Source organism: Notolepis coatsorum (assembly GCF_963971535.1).
Source record: "Notolepis coatsorum genome assembly, chromosome: 14".
Taxonomy (NCBI): Eukaryota; Metazoa; Chordata; class Actinopteri; order Aulopiformes; family Paralepididae; genus Notolepis; species Notolepis coatsorum.
The window spans coordinates 89,453,042-89,470,151 of record NC_140178.1 but is presented as its reverse complement, the minus strand read 5'-3'; the positions used below and the strand labels follow the sequence as shown (position 1 = coordinate 89,470,151).

At 45.3% G+C, this 17,110-nt stretch overlaps 1 protein-coding gene across 1 annotated transcript in view; it reads left to right on the top strand.

Annotated features, from left to right (window-relative positions):
* The first annotated feature begins 695 nt into the window (after positions 1-695).
* The window catches only part of LOC311240958 (casein kinase I), a 41,282-nt gene continuing 24,867 nt past the window's right edge, over positions 696-17,110 (top strand). Inside the window, exons 1-4 of the mRNA XM_084329594.1 lie at positions 696-844; positions 4,635-4,729; positions 4,973-5,083; positions 8,982-9,130. Coding sequence (XP_084185720.1) covers positions 4,654-4,729; positions 4,973-5,083; positions 8,982-9,130 — 336 coding nt within the window. The 5' untranslated portion in view covers positions 696-844; positions 4,635-4,653. The remainder of the gene's footprint in view (positions 845-4,634; positions 4,730-4,972; positions 5,084-8,981; positions 9,131-17,110) is intronic.

Sequence of the window (17,110 nt, the reverse complement as noted above, 5' to 3'; positions counted from 1 at the left end):
AACTTAGTGGTGTTAAAAGTATCACTTGAATATTAAAATGTCATAAAGCGTCATACAGGCGCTTTCACTGGAATTATGTTGCTAAACAGTTGGACCCGAATGTATTTCCTGTCAACAACTATTGCATTAGCAAACATTGCAACATGAAATAAATGTGGATCATTTAAAAATGGGTATCACTTTAAAACCGTCTATATATTATCGCATCTTTAATGCAACGTTTTCATAGTCAACATCAACCTTGTGTGACCTTGAAGTAGGGTTACAGAACATGTATGTCTGTAGCATCTATGTGGTTATTTTTCTATAACCAATCGTAGAAAACCCCAATTCAAGTTCGTAATTGTATTTATTGTATATTATACAGGACTGCAAGGTATGGTATGTACAATATACATATACACAATATAATATAATACATATAATTGTGTCTTACATTTTTCCTTTTGTTGTTTATATTGTCTATGTCTATATATTTTATATACACCGTGGAAATGAGGGAAACGTAATTTCAACTTTCTGTATGTCTTGCACAATAGAAAATTGACAATAAAGTTGACTGACTTTTGTAATTCTTTTATTTATTTTTTTACGAGTTGATCTTTTACTTTGACGCTTGTGACCTTCTGCGGATGACGTCATCTGTGTTGTCAACGAGAGGGGGAGACAGACTCCAGTCTCAGGGACCATCAGCGGGGAGTGGAGCCGACGCGAGAGCAGAGAATTGGGGATATGAGAGCCGCCCGAATCCGCTCCCATCCTCCGCCGCCCGAGCCCCAGTCTGGCTGACAACCATCGGATCAGTATCTCTACCGTATCAACGTTCGGATAAGTCCAATATCGGGTGAGTAGTGGACCGGGGGACCGGGGAAACCAGGGGGGAAAGAGGGCCCGATTCGACCGAACCCGAGATTCACATTCAGGGCTCCATAGGAGAGGGGGAGGGGGCGGTAGAGATGGCTATCGACACACAGGCTAACCAAGTGCAAGGGTGCGGTTATTAGAAATAACGTCCGAATATTACGATTTATACATTTCATACGTTGTTTTGAATTTCGAAAACGTTGATTTTTAAACACCGTGTCGCCTCGGTACTTCGGTTAATTCCACTAGCCTATACAGTCTCTCGGCAGTAATGCTGCTAATACGTCGGTTGGCTACAGCTGGTGTTGTTACTGGAGCGAATCTCTGGGAACATTTCACCACAACAGCGTTTTGTTATGTAGCTTTTATTAGTGTCTTTTACTTTGGAGTGGAACATGGGTAGTATTGCTCCGCCAGTGTTGATCACAGATGACTCGTTTCTCCCAGCAAATAGTTGACTTAACATCCAACCTATAAACTATTATATTAGCGGAAGGAATTGTTGTTTTTAACGGGTTTGAGAATCGAAGAGATCAACGTATGTCCCATGCACCAGATTGGTGTTATTTGGCATAAGGTGATCTTTGGAGTGAGATCATATGAGTGTGAGAGGAACTGTTTATTTTCATACCACTGTGAAATTCTCTCTTGCTCTGGATTTCTTTATCTTCTTGACAGAAATCATCTTAAAGAGAGAGTCTCGTCCTCTCTATGTGGCTTACTCATAAACAGTAGTTTGTGATATTAGCAGGTATATATTACTGCTTATTCTTACTCTGTTGAATTACTGTTGACATGTTAGGGTCACAATGTTGTACCCATCTCCTCAGACCACCTCCAAAACACTATACCACCAACCTAACTGCTATATATGGCCCAAATCACTGCCTTGCAATGCGAGTAGTACTGTAACAGCACATTATGTTATTTACTAACTCAACCCAGGCTGTTACAGTAGGCTTTCAGCTCATACTAGCCCCGGCTAGTTAGCCACAAACTAATGCAAAGTCAATGGGGTTAAGCTCCTGTCTACTGTACAAGCTGATTGAAGCTTACTGAAGTCGACTTTGTGTGCACTGTGAAGTACATTTTCAGTGAGCTTCAGTCGGCCTGTAGTGTACAGACAGGAGCTCGACCCCATTGACTTTGCGTTGGTTTTGCAGCTAACTATCTTCGAGTTGGTACGAGGAACGGCATGGATTGTGCTGAGAAAGGACCCTACAGATCGACAACATCATTGGTGGTAAGCGGGGGAAAAGTCTGAACTATCCCTTTAAGCCATACACACAGAGATTTAAGTAATTGAAATAATTTATATCTACCTTTTTTATCAAGCCACATAAGCACTGACACACAGAAGAACATAGTGTAACATCAGAGGCAGAGCAGTGCGTGATATAAAACAGTTCCCCACCAAGCAATTAATCAATGGTGCTTAGTGTGTAACCTCTTGATTAATGTTGCACCGTAAATCAAGTCCCTGACTGCAGCATGTTCGAGACCCTCTCGCTGTAATGAAATCGAACCCTTTATTAACCATCTGCCTCCTAACATCTGTACTAGTGGTAGTGGTCGTCAGTCTTTTCATCAGCTACAGCTGACTAGTAGGTTAACACCCCATGTCACCTCTCTGCCTTGTGCTGGATCAAGGTGATGCAGTTACCTGGGACAGAAAGTGTGGGATTCAGTGGGGAGGGACATTTGCACCTTCAGGAAGCCAGGTGTTACCGAATATGAAGGTATACCATCGTGGATCGTAGTATACTAATACCATCAAAACGCTATGATATTTTGGTCATATCGCCCATCGGATCCCTAGTAGCCGTTGCATGTCACTTTGGCAAGTATGCAGCCATTCTGTTTGGTATAAGTTCTCTCTTCGTTAGGTGAAATGGTGTCTGTGGTTAATTCATTCTGTGACCCACTGCCAACTGGAAAGGGTTCGTCTCAACTACTGTGGTCGGGATGAAACCATGAGCTTCCTGCCCCGGGTTTGAATCCTCCTTTGATTAGCTTGGCTGCAAAACAAATAGTCAAGGGCGGCCCCACAGTATGTCATCTCTGTTGTAGGAATGGCGACTATAGAACTATAATAATAACAACTAGTATGGTCCCCTTGGAAGTAGTATGGAATAGTATAACATGAGACATATAGGGCCCATGGTCCTTGGAAGTAATCCTGAAGGACTGATGTCTTTTTTTTTTCCATGCACGAGTTGGTGTGCCCACAAAACTGAGGTTGTCTGAGAATGCTTTGTTTTCCAAACTCTCTCCGCTCAGTCATGAGACTCTTTCTCGTCAGTTCTTTTGCGGATGGTTTATGGTGGTGGAGGAAATAGGCCTCTATTCATACTGCTGTCAGGAGTCAATAAAGATGATGTGGCCTGTTCAGTGTAGCCTACAGCCTGGTTGTTGTTGTTGCTACTAGGGCACATGGATGAACGGAATAACAAGCTCTAGAAATATGCTTAGTCGCTTTAGTTCAGGAAAGACTAGGACAGGTCATGGCACGACCGTCGGACCACTCCTTCTGGTGATGCAGCCTGCTGCGTTACGATTTGAACATTGATATTCTCTCTCCTCTGCACTTCGCTCTCTCACTGAAGTTTGTTGCACAGAATCGTTGGAGAGCTTTGACACACATACAGCCAGCCAGCAGTCCTCTGCTGCCTTCCCTGTCTCTCTCTCTCTCAGAACCAGCGGTGGGTCGGTCTCTCTCTCTGTCCTGATGTTGTGATTTAACTGGTGCCTCCTCTATCTGATGACTTGTTTACTTGAACTAAGACTGCAGCAATTGTGCCAGTTTTCTGAAACTTTCTAGTCTAAGTGTCATATTTTGGTTTGACGCAATTGTTGCAAATAATCAAATGCATCTCGGTGAGCTCCTTGGCCTTCATACTGACGACAATCACTAAAACCTAACTAAACAAAAAACCCATCTTCTTGGGCCAACACACTTCTGCTGCAAGACGGTGAATAGTCGCTGGAGAGAGGCGGTACTAGTTAAATCAGAACACTGGTCCAGAGTAGAGCAGAGGAGCCTTTGCAGTGGCTGGCTGCACAATGTAGCGTGGCAGAGAGAGGGTAGAGAGAGTACTAAATAAATGATGATCCTGCTCCAGTGTCACGTGCAGTTTGGCTCAGAACGAAGCCCCACTTCCCTCCTACTACCCACGCTGCCCGCGGCTGATCCCAGACCAGACCGTTAACTACTTACTTCCCTCCCTCGTCTCTTGTCAAGTCCTACTGCTCCTCTATCCTTCTCTCCTATCGCTGTCCTTCCTCTTCTTCCTCCTCTCCATTCCCTCTCTACTTTTGCTGATCTCACTACAGCACCCCCCCCCCCCCCCCCCATCAATGATCAGCCCTACCAATCCAATCGTGAATAGTTGGAATCCTGACAGCTGTCTGCTGATCAGCTAGCCCAGCTGTAGCTGCACACTCATACGTACACAACACCGCTTGCTCAATCCATTAGTTTGTTATTTTGCATCCATGGTGGCCATGTGATCGGTCGACCCGGCTCTTCTTTTCGCTTTTACGAGGTTTCGCAACGACAAGTCAAGTTAAAGGTGATCCTGTGTGTCTGTGCCATCAGTTTTTTCCCCCTTCAGAATTCTGTCTTTTGTATACAGTGGCCCCCCGCCTTTAATGATACAGGATTAGCGTGTAGATAAAGGGAGGACGGGCGGAAGCAACGGCCCCCTGCCAGTCAGGTGTCATGTGTCCTCCTCCTCTAATCATCTCCCTGTGTTCTCTGTCCTTTACAGTGACGACGCCGCAGCCGCCATGGAGCTGAGAGTGGGGAATAAGTACCGGCTTGGGCGAAAGATAGGGAGTGGTTCTTTTGGAGACATTTACCTCGGTAAGTGGGACGTTGCCGCGGCCTTCTTCCTTCTGTGTTTTGCATGTCGTCTCACCCTCATTTTCATACTGGCCTACTCCCAGGGCTCTTTCCACCTTCATCTCTGTCCCCGTTTCCCTTTTTCATACTGTATGTATTAACTCAAACCCCCCTGTCCGGGCAGTCAAGCAAATTTCCCCCCTTGTGTTCGCTCGTCGTTTGCCTTGTGATGGCACTTATGTCTGTGTGTCTGTCTGTCTTCAGGTGCCAACATTGCTACTGGCGAGGAGGTGGCCATAAAGTTGGAATGTGTGAAGACCAAACACCCACAGCTCCACATCGAGAGCAAGTTCTACAAGATGATGCAGGGAGGAGGTGAGGAGGGGGGTTTCACCAGGCTGGGGGGGACTCACACCAGGGAAGGGGTTTCACCAGGCAGGGGGGGGGGGGGGGGGTCACCAGGCAGGATTGGGCCCTCATGCCAGATAACCTTCACCAAAAAGATACCGTTGAATAACCAGTTAACAAACGAACCCTTGCATTGAAGAACCATAAGTCTGTTTTTTTAACAGCTCATGTATTTGCATTTGTGAAGTTAATCTAAATCTCTTGGAGTGTGAATGTGATGTATCACAATAAACTACTCAACCTCTGCTGTCTTTAACACTTCCAGAGCCCTTGATTAACCTTAATTTACCCCGTTGAATGCCACCATCCACTTCAATGTTAGCGTTAAAAACGCCTAAGCTATGTTTTAAATTATGGCTATGTGTCTAATCTGCCCGTTGCTTATAAATGACTCGTTTGCAGTCAACATTGTCTAAGCGGATTGTTTTTTTATCTGTTCATTTTCGTTTTATAGCATTTTGAAAAGCCCTCGTTTCCAAGGAAAATATAAAGATTCCATGATAAAAGACATTTACTGGAATATTCTAGAATACACAAACTGTCATTTTTTTTCGGCCTATTTATCGTTTTCAAATAAACGCTAGATTATCGATAGTATATGTGTACGTATGCACGCTATAGACGCGAGCTGAAAAATCGTTCTCTTATTTCCTCATCAGCGATCGCGCACACACAGACACATCACACATAGGGCAAACGCTGAGATCTCAGCGAATACAACTCTGATTATCCCAAGACTGGTAAAATAGATTCTTTACCTCCGATCAGATGTTCTCCAAAAAGATTATTCCAATTCCTTATCGCCATTCCAAATATCGATCACGCTTATTGATTGATTATTGGCTGCTGTGAATATATATTCCAGGCCGATTCCCGTCCCGCGAGCAGATCCCTCTTGAGCAGACAGCTTGCCAGCACAAGGAGCGAGTTGGCTCCCCCCCCAGAGATCTACAGATCCCAGGTCAGTCTAAGCGACTGACCTGCAGTTACACAGGGATAGACGATAGGGGGCGCTTTTTTCCAATCTGAGCTCCTGTAGGGGCTGGTGTACCAACGGGAGACTCGGTTGATGAAATATGAATTCAGATCGCTAATAAAAGAGTAAAACGATATTTGTCGTCGTGGGCATTCAACGGGCGGGCTGATAAAACGAGATGTCGTCCGTGGCACTGAAAGGGTTAACTATGAATGAACACGACACTCAAACTTAACCATCTTTAGATAATAAAGTACTCAACCTCTGCTGTCTTTAACTACGAGTGAACACAACACTCTTAATTTATAAGATAATAAAGTTAGAAAACATTGTTCCTCTTAAAACTGATTGATATAGTTCTTCGTCTGAGGTACCCCTGTTATCAATGTGTATGACTGAATCACATTCCCCAAACCTAATAATCCCTAATTCTATTTTACAGATTAAAATCTGAAAATCAATATATAGTTAAATCTTTTTAGCTGTGACCAGCAGCTCTGTCCGCACCCTCTAGCAGCCACAGGTTTCACCCTACGAGGCTGACATTTAGCATGAAGGTCAAGTGTGTGTTTATGCCAATTGGCTGAAAGGGGGCGTGGCAATGAGAGTGGGAAGTCATTTCTTATGTTTCTTTCCGCCATGTTGAATGAGTTATTTCCTGACGGATGATAAACACATCTCTGTTGTAAAAGGACCGTATTGATAGAGGTCTCTCTCTGCATGACTGCATGTGGGAAACAATTTTACAGAGTCGCAGATTAAATAACTACGGTTAGTAGGGATGGGAATCGAAAACCGGTTCCGGTTGGGAACCGGTTCCTAATTGGCCGATGCCTGGAACCGTGTGGCTCCTGTGACTTTCGATTCCCTTATCGCTGCCAGGTTTTTCCTAGTTGCGTAATAATGTTAGCGTTAGCATGTAGCCATGGCAGACTCTATTTGATTCATTAAGGGCTCGAAATTGCCTGGGTTTTGGTAATATGCTCCCGAAATGCTCCCGCTGTTTGGCTACTTCTATGTGCAGTGAAAACTACTTGAATGCTTTATAACCTAGTCATTGATTTAGTTTAGGGTGAGCTAAAATTAGCCGCGGAGCTAACGTGAGCTAACGCTATTTAATCAAGCTCACAAAGAGAGATAAACAGCTGACAGCGGATAGTACAGGTACAAATATAATAAAACAGCGGGTGGGGACTGTTGTGTAAACCTTGTACTCTTTAGTTCACATATAATAAGAGCCGGATTGTTTATTTACTAAGTCTCTACTCTGAGTCCGTCAGACAGGAAGTACCATGGTGCAACATACAAATGTGTCCGTGTAGCAACACAAGCCAATACTTTACAGGACAGGGGCCCGGGGAGGGAGCTCTGTGTGTCTGTGTGTGTGTGAGACAGAAGTCAGAGGAATAACAACTGTTATTCAATAGATTAAATTAGTTTAAGAATAAAAAAAAAAATACATTTTAAGAGAATCTCAAATACATTATTTTATTTAAGTGTAGGCTATAGTTAATGTTTTATTTTTTACAGTTTTTGTATTTTTCTGACATGGTAAATGGCTGCTTTTTTATATAGCGCTTTTATCCAAAGCGCTTTACAATTTGTTCCTTACATTTTACCCAATCACTCACACATTCACACAACGACGGCGCAGGCAACCATGCAAGGTGCCAACCTGCTCATCGGGAGCAGTTAGGGGTTAAGTGTCTTGCTCAAGGACACATCGACACGCTGCCCGGGAGGAGCGGGAATCGAACCGGGAACCTCCGGATTGCCAGACGACTGCTCTACCTCCCGAGCCACTGTCGCCCCTGACATGGGGGCTCAACAATAAATGACAATCAGAAATGTCAAGTTGCATGTTGTTATTCTAACCAGCTTAGTTCTGTTGCATTTCCAATTTATTTATTTAAATTATAAATTGATCAGGTATCGATAAGAGAATCGATAAAGAATCGAATCGATAAGCAGAATCGATAATGGAATCGTATCGATAAAATCCTATCAATTCCCATCCCTAACTGTTAGTTGACAAAGACCTGTGGTTGTTAGTGAATAGCTACTTTAGTCTGGGACGATCCTGACTCAAGACATTTAACGCATTAATTCCCAGACTTCCTAGAAGGAGATCAGAGCGAGGCCACGACGAGACCATGAAGTAGATTTTCTGAACCAGTTTCTGTCAGACGAGTCTAATTGGGGCTACATCTGTTCAAAATGTTGCAATGCGTGTCCAGCTTTAGGGAGGAAGATGGCTGGCGAGATAACATGGTTGAGAACAGTATCTGTGCCGTGTTTGAAACCATGGCATTTTTGCAAAGCGCTCTGGAACAGAAGGAAAGCTCCGTGGAGCGCAGCATGCTGCACGGTGGGATGTAACTATAAAGCAGTGGGTCCGGGGACGCCCAGGGGTCCTTGAGAGGGGATCCAGGGGCCCCCCAGCCAAATGAGGTTTCACTTTCTACACCGACATTTTTTATTTTATTTATTTGACCTTTTATTTAACCATGCAAATCAATTAAGAACAAATTCGTATTTACAACGATGGCCTGGCAAGAGACGACGCCTCTTGAAGCGGGGGGGGGGGGGGGGTGGGCTGAAAAGGAATTCAGGATTAAACATTTCCGACATAAAATGTTAGAATATAAATATACATACAAGCAATATAGCAGTGAGAGGGGCACCGTGACAGACGGGGGAACAGTTGCAGGAATCAGTGAGTGGCTGGGGAGATAACATGATATGTTAGCAAATAACAAACTGAATCTGTAGCCCAGTGGGTCCCTGACGAGAACAAGCTTGAGACCCGCTGCAGCTGGATATTAGTGACACAGCTGTGATCATCTCGTGATGAACAAGTGATTCATTGTGTGTGTGTCTCCATCCCAGTGGGCATCCCGTCGATAAAGTGGTGCGGGGCAGAGGGCGACTACAACGTGATGGTGATGGAGCTGCTGGGGCCCAGTCTGGAGGACCTGTTCAACTTTTGCTCCCGCAAGTTCAGCCTGAAGACCGTCCTGCTGCTGGCCGACCAGATGGTGAGACACCAGGCGCCAAGAACGTAGAGAAAGACGCGCACTTTATAATTACCGCCAGGGCTCTGAACCATGTAATCACAGCGTACGTCCTCGCGTTCAACCCGCCTTGAGACCTACGTAGCATGTCACCCCACCCCCAGAGAGATTTCCTGTTATAATATGTGTTGTAACAAATGCCCTAAACGAATACATTTAGAAGACATTCTGTTATTAGTACATTATATAATATCTACTTGGACAGTACCATCTACTTTTTGTCACGATACCTTTGGCGGGAGAGAGTATAGATGTTGAAGTGTGATTCACTGCTGCTGTCGCTGTGGAGCAGACTGGGTCTTTGTGGTGTCGCTGTGGAGCAGACTGGGTCTTTGTGGTGTCGCTGCTGTCCCTGTAGAGCAGACTGGGTCTTTGTGGTGTCACTGCTGTGCATGTAGAGCAGACTGGGTCTTTGTGGTGTCACTGCTGTCCATGTAGAGCAGACGGGGTCTTTGTGGTGTCGCTGCTGTCCATGTAGAGCAGACGGGGTCTTTGTGGTGTCGCTGCTGTCCATGTAGAGCAGACTGGGTCTTTGTGGTGTCACTGCTGTCCATGTAGAGCAGACTGGGTCTTTGTGGTGTCACTGCTGTCCATGTAGAGCAGACGGGGTCTTTGTGGTGTCACTGCTGTCCATGTAGAGCAGACGGGGTCTTTGTGGTGTCACTGCTGTCCATGTGGAGCAGACGGGGTCTTTGTGGTGTCACTGCTGTCCATGTAGAGCAGACTGGGTCTTTGTGGTGTCACTGCTGTCCATGTGGAGCAGACTGGGTCTTTGTGGTGTCGCTGCTGTCCATGTAGAGCAGACTGGGTCTTTGTGGTGTCACTGCTGTCCATGTGGAGCAGACGGGGTCTTTGTGGTGTCGCTGCTGTCCATGTAGAGCAGACTGGGTCTTTGTGGTGTCACTGCTGTCCATGTAGAGCAGACTGGGTCTTTGTGGTGTCACTGCTGTCCATGTGGAGCAGACTGGGTCTTTGTGGTGTCGCTGCTGTCCATGTAGAGCAGACTGGGTCTTTGTGGTGTCGCTGCTGTCCATGTAGAGCAGACGGGGTCTTTGTGGTGTCGCTGTGGAGCAGACTGGGTCTTTGTGGTGTCACTGCTGTCCATGTAGAGCAGACTGGGTCTTTGTGGTGTCGCTGCTGTGCATGTAGAGCAGACTGGGTCTTTGTGGTGTCACTGTAGAGCAGACTGGGTCTTTGTGGTGTCACTGTGGAGCAGACTGGGTCTTTGTGGTGTCGCTGCTGTCCATGTGGAGAAGACTGGGTCTTTGTGGTGTCACTGCTGTGCATGTGGAGCAGACTGGGTCTTTGTGGTGTCACTGCTGTGCATGTAGAGCAGACTGGGTCTTTGTGGTGTCACTGTGGAGCAGACTGGGTCTTTGTGGTGTCACTGCTGTCCATGTAGAGCAGACTGGGTCTTTGTGGTGTCGCTGCTGTGCATGTAGAGCAGACTGGGTCTTTGTGGTGTCACTGTAGAGCAGACTGGGTCTTTGTGGTGTCGCTGCTGTGCATGTAGAGCAGACTGGGTCTTTGTGGTGTCACTGCTGTCCATGTAGAGCAGACGGGGTCTTTGTGGTGTCACTGCTGTCCATGTAGAGCAGACTGGGTCTTTGTGGTGTCGCTGTGGAGCAGACTGGGTCTTTGTGGTGTCGCTGCTGTCCATGTAGAGCAGACTGGGTCTTTGTGGTGTCGCTGCTGTCCATGTAGAGCAGACTGGGTCTTTGTGGTGTCGCTGCTGTCCATGTAGAGCAGACGGGGTCTTTGTGGTGTCACTGCTGTCCATGTAGAGCAGACTGGGTCTTTGTGGTGTCACTGCTGTCCATGTGGAGCAGACTGGGTCTTTGTGGTGTCGCTGCTGTCCATGTAGAGCAGACTGGGTCTTTGTGGTGTCACTGCTGTCCATGTGGAGCAGACGGGGTCTTTGTGGTGTCGCTGCTGTCCATGTAGAGCAGACTGGGTCTTTGTGGTGTCACTGCTGTCCATGTAGAGCAGACTGGGTCTTTGTGGTGTCACTGCTGTCCATGTGGAGCAGACTGGGTCTTTGTGGTGTCGCTGCTGTCCATGTAGAGCAGACTGGGTCTTTGTGGTGTCGCTGCTGTCCATGTAGAGCAGACGGGGTCTTTGTGGTGTCGCTGTGGAGCAGACTGGGTCTTTGTGGTGTCACTGCTGTCCATGTAGAGCAGACTGGGTCTTTGTGGTGTCGCTGTGGAGCAGACTGGGTCTTTGTGGTGTCGCTGCTGTGCATGTAGAGCAGACTGGGTCTTTGTGGTGTCACTGTAGAGCAGACTGGGTCTTTGTGGTGTCACTGTGGAGCAGACTGGGTCTTTGTGGTGTCGCTGCTGTCCATGTGGAGAAGACTGGGTCTTTGTGGTGTCACTGCTGTGCATGTGGAGCAGACTGGGTCTTTGTGGTGTCACTGCTGTGCATGTAGAGCAGACTGGGTCTTTGTGGTGTCACTGTGGAGCAGACTGGGTCTTTGTGGTGTCACTGCTGTCCATGTAGAGCAGACTGGGTCTTTGTGGTGTCGCTGCTGTGCATGTAGAGCAGACTGGGTCTTTGTGGTGTCACTGTAGAGCAGACTGGGTCTTTGTGGTGTCGCTGCTGTGCATGTAGAGCAGACTGGGTCTTTGTGGTGTCACTGCTGTCCATGTAGAGCAGACGGGGTCTTTGTGGTGTCACTGCTGTCCATGTAGAGCAGACTGGGTCTTTGTGGTGTCGCTGTGGAGCAGACTGGGTCTTTGTGGTGTCGCTGCTGTCCATGTAGAGCAGACTGGGTCTTTGTGGTGTCGCTGCTGTCCATGTAGAGCAGACTGGGTCTTTGTGGTGTCGCTGCTGTCCATGTAGAGCAGACTGGGTCTTTGTGGTGTCACTGCTGTCCATGTAGAGCAGACTGGGTCTTTGTGGTGTCGCTGCTGTCCATGTAGAGCAGACGGGGTCTTTGTGGTGTCACTGCTGTCCATGTAGAGCAGACGGGGTCTTTGTGGTGTCGCTGCTGTGCATGTAGAGCAGACGGGGTCTTTGTGGTGGTGGTGACTGGTGAGCAGCCAGGCTGGGTCAGGAATGTGGAGTCAAGTGGGGGAAGCAGTGGCCTAATAGTTAGAGAAGTGGGCTTGTGACCGGAAGGCCGCCAGTTTCATCCTCTCCAGACCGGTGTGAGAAATCTGTGTGGGGGGGAAGGCACTTAACCCCCGTAACTGCTCCCGTGGCACAGGGCTGCGGTTGCCTACTGCTACTGAATAATTAGGATGGGGTTAAATGCAGAGGTCATGTTCCTGGTACATGAAAGAATGTACTTGGCAATGAGGAGATTCCATTCTATAGACGGTTTCAACTTGACAACGTACTAAATTGACCCACGTGTATTTTCTGTTGCAGTGTTTGTTGATATCAAAGCTAACAGGAAATAAACTGGGGTTCAATCTCTTGTCTAGCAACACAATTCTGCTGAAACCGTCTATTCTATATACAGTGGTGCTGTTAATGCATTTGTTTCAATCCATTTGTTTGTGGTGGGCTGCCTGTTTCAGTCTGGAGAATCCATTTGTGGTTGGCTGCCTGTTTCAGTCTGGAGAATCCATTTGTGGTTGGCTGCCTGTTTCAGTCTGGAGAATCCATTTGTGGTTGGCTGCCTGTTTCAGTCTGGAGAATCCATTTGTGGTTGGCTGCCTGTTTCAGTCTGGAGAATCCATTTGTGGTTGGCTGCCTGTTTCAGTCTGGAGAATCTATTTGTTGTTGGCTGCCTGTTTCAGTCTGGAGATTCTCTTTGTGGTGGGCTGCCTGTTTCAGTCTGGAGAATCTGTTTGTGGTTGGCTGCCACTAATGAGGCAAAATAACCTGGGTGTGAACTAGGCCTGCCACGATAACACATTTTGCTGGGCGATTAATTGCCCCCGAAAATATCGCGATAAGCGATATTATTGCGACCGGTTAGAGATTTTTTTTTTTGAAATTTATTTCCCCAAACTTTTATTTTGAAGCCCACCGCTCCGTCTTTTCCGGTGTTTAGACTTTTATTTTGAAGCCCACCGACCGGACCGGAAGTATTTTGTGATTATCCTAAGCAGAAACTATGAGCCGACAACTTGGGCTAATGATATGATGTTTTTGAGCTAATGATAAAACAAATTGTTGGTGAACAACTAACTTTAGGTTAGTTTTAACGTTAGCTACTAACGTTAGATGCAGCTACTACAGGCAATCAACGATGAGGAGGAAGCGTCAAAGCAGTATATAATATAATAGCTGTGGTGCGTAAGCACTGCAGCACGACTCGAAACTACCGGAGTGTTATAATAAATTAATTCATGTTTAACTTGTCCCCGTGTCCAGTCCTTTGACTAGCCCCACCCGTTAATTGTAAACAATGATGCATGTAATTGTATTAACGTTATTCTGTGTTGTACTTGTAGCTATGCTATACGTTGTATTTCGTTTGTAGCTAATGTTGTTAGCATTGAATGAGCATCAACGAACGCTAGATCTTTAATCTTTATTTAGCAGTCCAGTTTCTCCGGGCAGTAGCGAGTAACTACTTGGGTCTAAAAATAGCTAACGTTACACTACAAATAATGCTACTTGGTTAAAAGGAGCAACACTATTGAGAAATGTCTATGTGGCGTTGCCCCACGGAGCTCCCGTGCTGTACTCTAGTAACGTCAGCGGCCCGCCTCCCAACACGGACAGTGACTGAGGGGCACTGGTTCCGCCTCATTAAAACAAACGCGCAAATAGCAATTAATCGCGCCCGTCAAAATCATTGCATTCATTTAAATTATCGCAGCAATTAATCGATTTATTGCTTATCGCGGCAGGCCTAGTGTGAACTAAATACAAATGAAAGGCACCCACATGAGCACGCACACACACACACAGAAAACATCTCAGCATCTCTTTCTACCGCAGCTTTCACCCATATCGCCCAATAATTTTCACGGATTTGATTTCAGAGTAGGTATGATGAATTGGCAATCCACTTGATAAAGTAAAATTGGATGCAACTGAATAACTGATGCAACGGACGGCACTATTCTAGCATCCCCTTAAGGGGAGACACTACAGGTGAATAGGGTAAAATAATTAACTAATAGATATCACAATGAAACTTCCCCAGTTGATTACTTATATTAACATTTTTTAATAAAATATATATATTATATAATCATACTTGTAGTTGTATTATCTGCGAGACATCGCCACCTCGCTGTCTGCAAACAGCTCCACAGTCTGTGTATACTCGAGTGGCCTCCAGCTCCAGCAAGGATTCTCCAGCGCTGCAGCTGGACCCTAAACTCTTACATTCAGCATGAAAGGATACTCCTGCGCTGCACCTGGACCCTATTCAGCAGCCCTCATGCGATGTAAGCCAGGGGCTCGAATACGCATGTTGTAGGACATTGATGTCAGGAGCTATCTGTAGCTACTGCTGGATGGTGTTGGGACAACGCCTCTGAACTATTTAGTTTACTGGGACATTTCGTGGTGACTAGTGAGCTAACGTGGGCTAACATGAGCTACCTAGCCAACGGAGGTATTATGCACTGGACACTTGCTGGAGCAGTTGATGTCGGGAGCTATCAGTAGCTAGCCGGCTGGATAACGTTACACAATGCCTCATGTATTAAACTAAAAGTGAATAGTTGACTGGGTCATTTTGTAACGGTAGCTAACGTTATCTCACGAAGGTCCCACACTGACTAGACCAGTGGTGGCCAACCCGCGGCTCGCGAGCCGCATGCGGCTCTTTGCCCGTCAATGTGCGGCTCTTCCATCCATTTTTTTTTTTTTTTTTTTTTTTTTTTTATGTCACTCATTCCATAAGGACTTTTTTTTAATGGTCCATTTGCATGTTCTTGGTATCTGAATCTAGGGACATAATGGATCAGTGTCAGAAATAGTGTCTGTTATACTAGGCTTGAGTAAATTGTAATGAACCAAAGGAGAATATCAATTCTATTTAAAAAATTTTTTATCTTTGACTGTGAATAACACCATGCTAAAATTGACCAGACCTGAAAAATCTAAGCAAATGAATAAAGGGAAGATGATTAAACAGAAGGTTTTGTAGATACAGTACTGAATTCTGCCATCTTTTTTATAATGTAAATTTCTCCAAAATATTTCATCATATTGCAACACCGTTTTTTGCGACGTTCACAGAAAGGTAGAGAAACTAACTGCGTTCTGTTTTATGGCAATAACGTTCAGGTTTGTGGGAGATAATCCCAAAAAATAAGAAATAAAAAAGTAAATCCAGAAGTCAGATGATTGACAGGGGCTGGTGTGAGCTGGGTAGGGTAGTTTTTCTAAATTTGAAAGCCCTGAGTCTCTTCCTTCAAAAGACTATACTCACTTTTGGATGTGCCACTTCCTCCTGTCAATATGCGCCGGTTTCCGACTCAATGCCCTGAGATTTCTATAATCTTATATTTCACTAATAACAGTTAAAATAATTGGTAAACAAACGTAATGCTGAAAATATACACTTTTACTGTATATCTCGGGCTTAAGAGGTTAACCCTGTGAGGCCCAAATTAAAAAGACATTAGCAACTTCAGAGGCCCGAGGGTGGGACATATAAACACATTTACTATCAAATAGCATTGTGAGGCTGAACAACAGGACCAATTGACTATACATGTGCTTAAAGGGGAACTATCTTATAAATGGCCTTTTTCAGTGTTTACCATTGTTTCTTAGCTATGTGGACTTATATTAATAGGATCTATGTCTCTAATTCTCATATTGGCGCATTCTTCCAATTCTCCTCTCACAATATTCACCCTCACTGAACTGAGTCATCTGAAAATGTGCATATCTGTGATGTCAGACATTTCTCAGCTGCATAATAATGTGGCAGTTGATGTGGCAGTTGGCACCAGGCCACACAGTGGTTGGAGCCCAGCCTCAAAACGGCTTAAGATCTTGAGGTAGAAAAATGCGGTTTTTGAGTACTTGATTAGAAATACAAAACAATGCATTTTATTTTTTTTGAAAAAAACCTAGGTGTTCCATAGACTCACAGGAATTGTGTAAAAGTGCTCAAATAGTGAAAGAAATAGTAAAATAGTTCCCCTTTAACATTTTTTAAATAAACATTCTTTTTTTAAATGGCTAAAAGTGATTTTGTAATTTTGAAACCGTGGGTCTCACAGGGTACTTTTAACCCTGTGAGGCCCAAATAAAAAAGACATTAGCAACTTCAGAGGCCAGAGGGTGAGACCTATAAACACATGAAGGGTGCCGTGACTGAAAAAAAGGTTGAGAAACGCTGGTATATGGTGTGGCTCTTTGTGGTACCACAGTAATTTGTGTGGCTCTTAGTCTCTGACTGGTTGGCCACCCCTGGACTAGACTAACGTCACGGTGACTGTCGGAGGCAATAGCCTCTGTTTACATGCAGCATACAGAAACGGGTGCGGGAGGGGTAGGAGCAGCAATGCGCTGTGCTGAGACAGCGAGTGAGAACTCCGCTCAGAATTGGATCATGATTTTCGGTTTTCACATGACTATTTGATTGCCCGCCTCACGGCGGACAGACCTCTCAGTGGGAGGCGCCAAACGTAAAAACTGAGCGCCAGTGGCGGGCTCTAGTTTCGCCCCCGGAGTACAATGTTACAACGCCTAATCTATGTTTTCAATTATGGCTATGTGTCTAATCTGCCCGTCGCTTATCAATGACTCGTTTTCCAGAACATTGTCGAAGCGGATTGTTTTTTTATCTGTTCATTCTCGTTTTATAGCATTTTGAAAAGCCCTCGTTTTTAAGGAAAACATAAATATTCCATGATAATCGCCCTTTACTGGAATATTCTAGAATACACAAACATTGTCATTTTTCTGCCTATTTATGAATCGTTTTCAAATAAACGCTAGATTATCGATAGTATATGTGTACGTATGCACGCTATATAGGCGATCTGAAAAATCGATTCTCTGATTTCCTCAAAG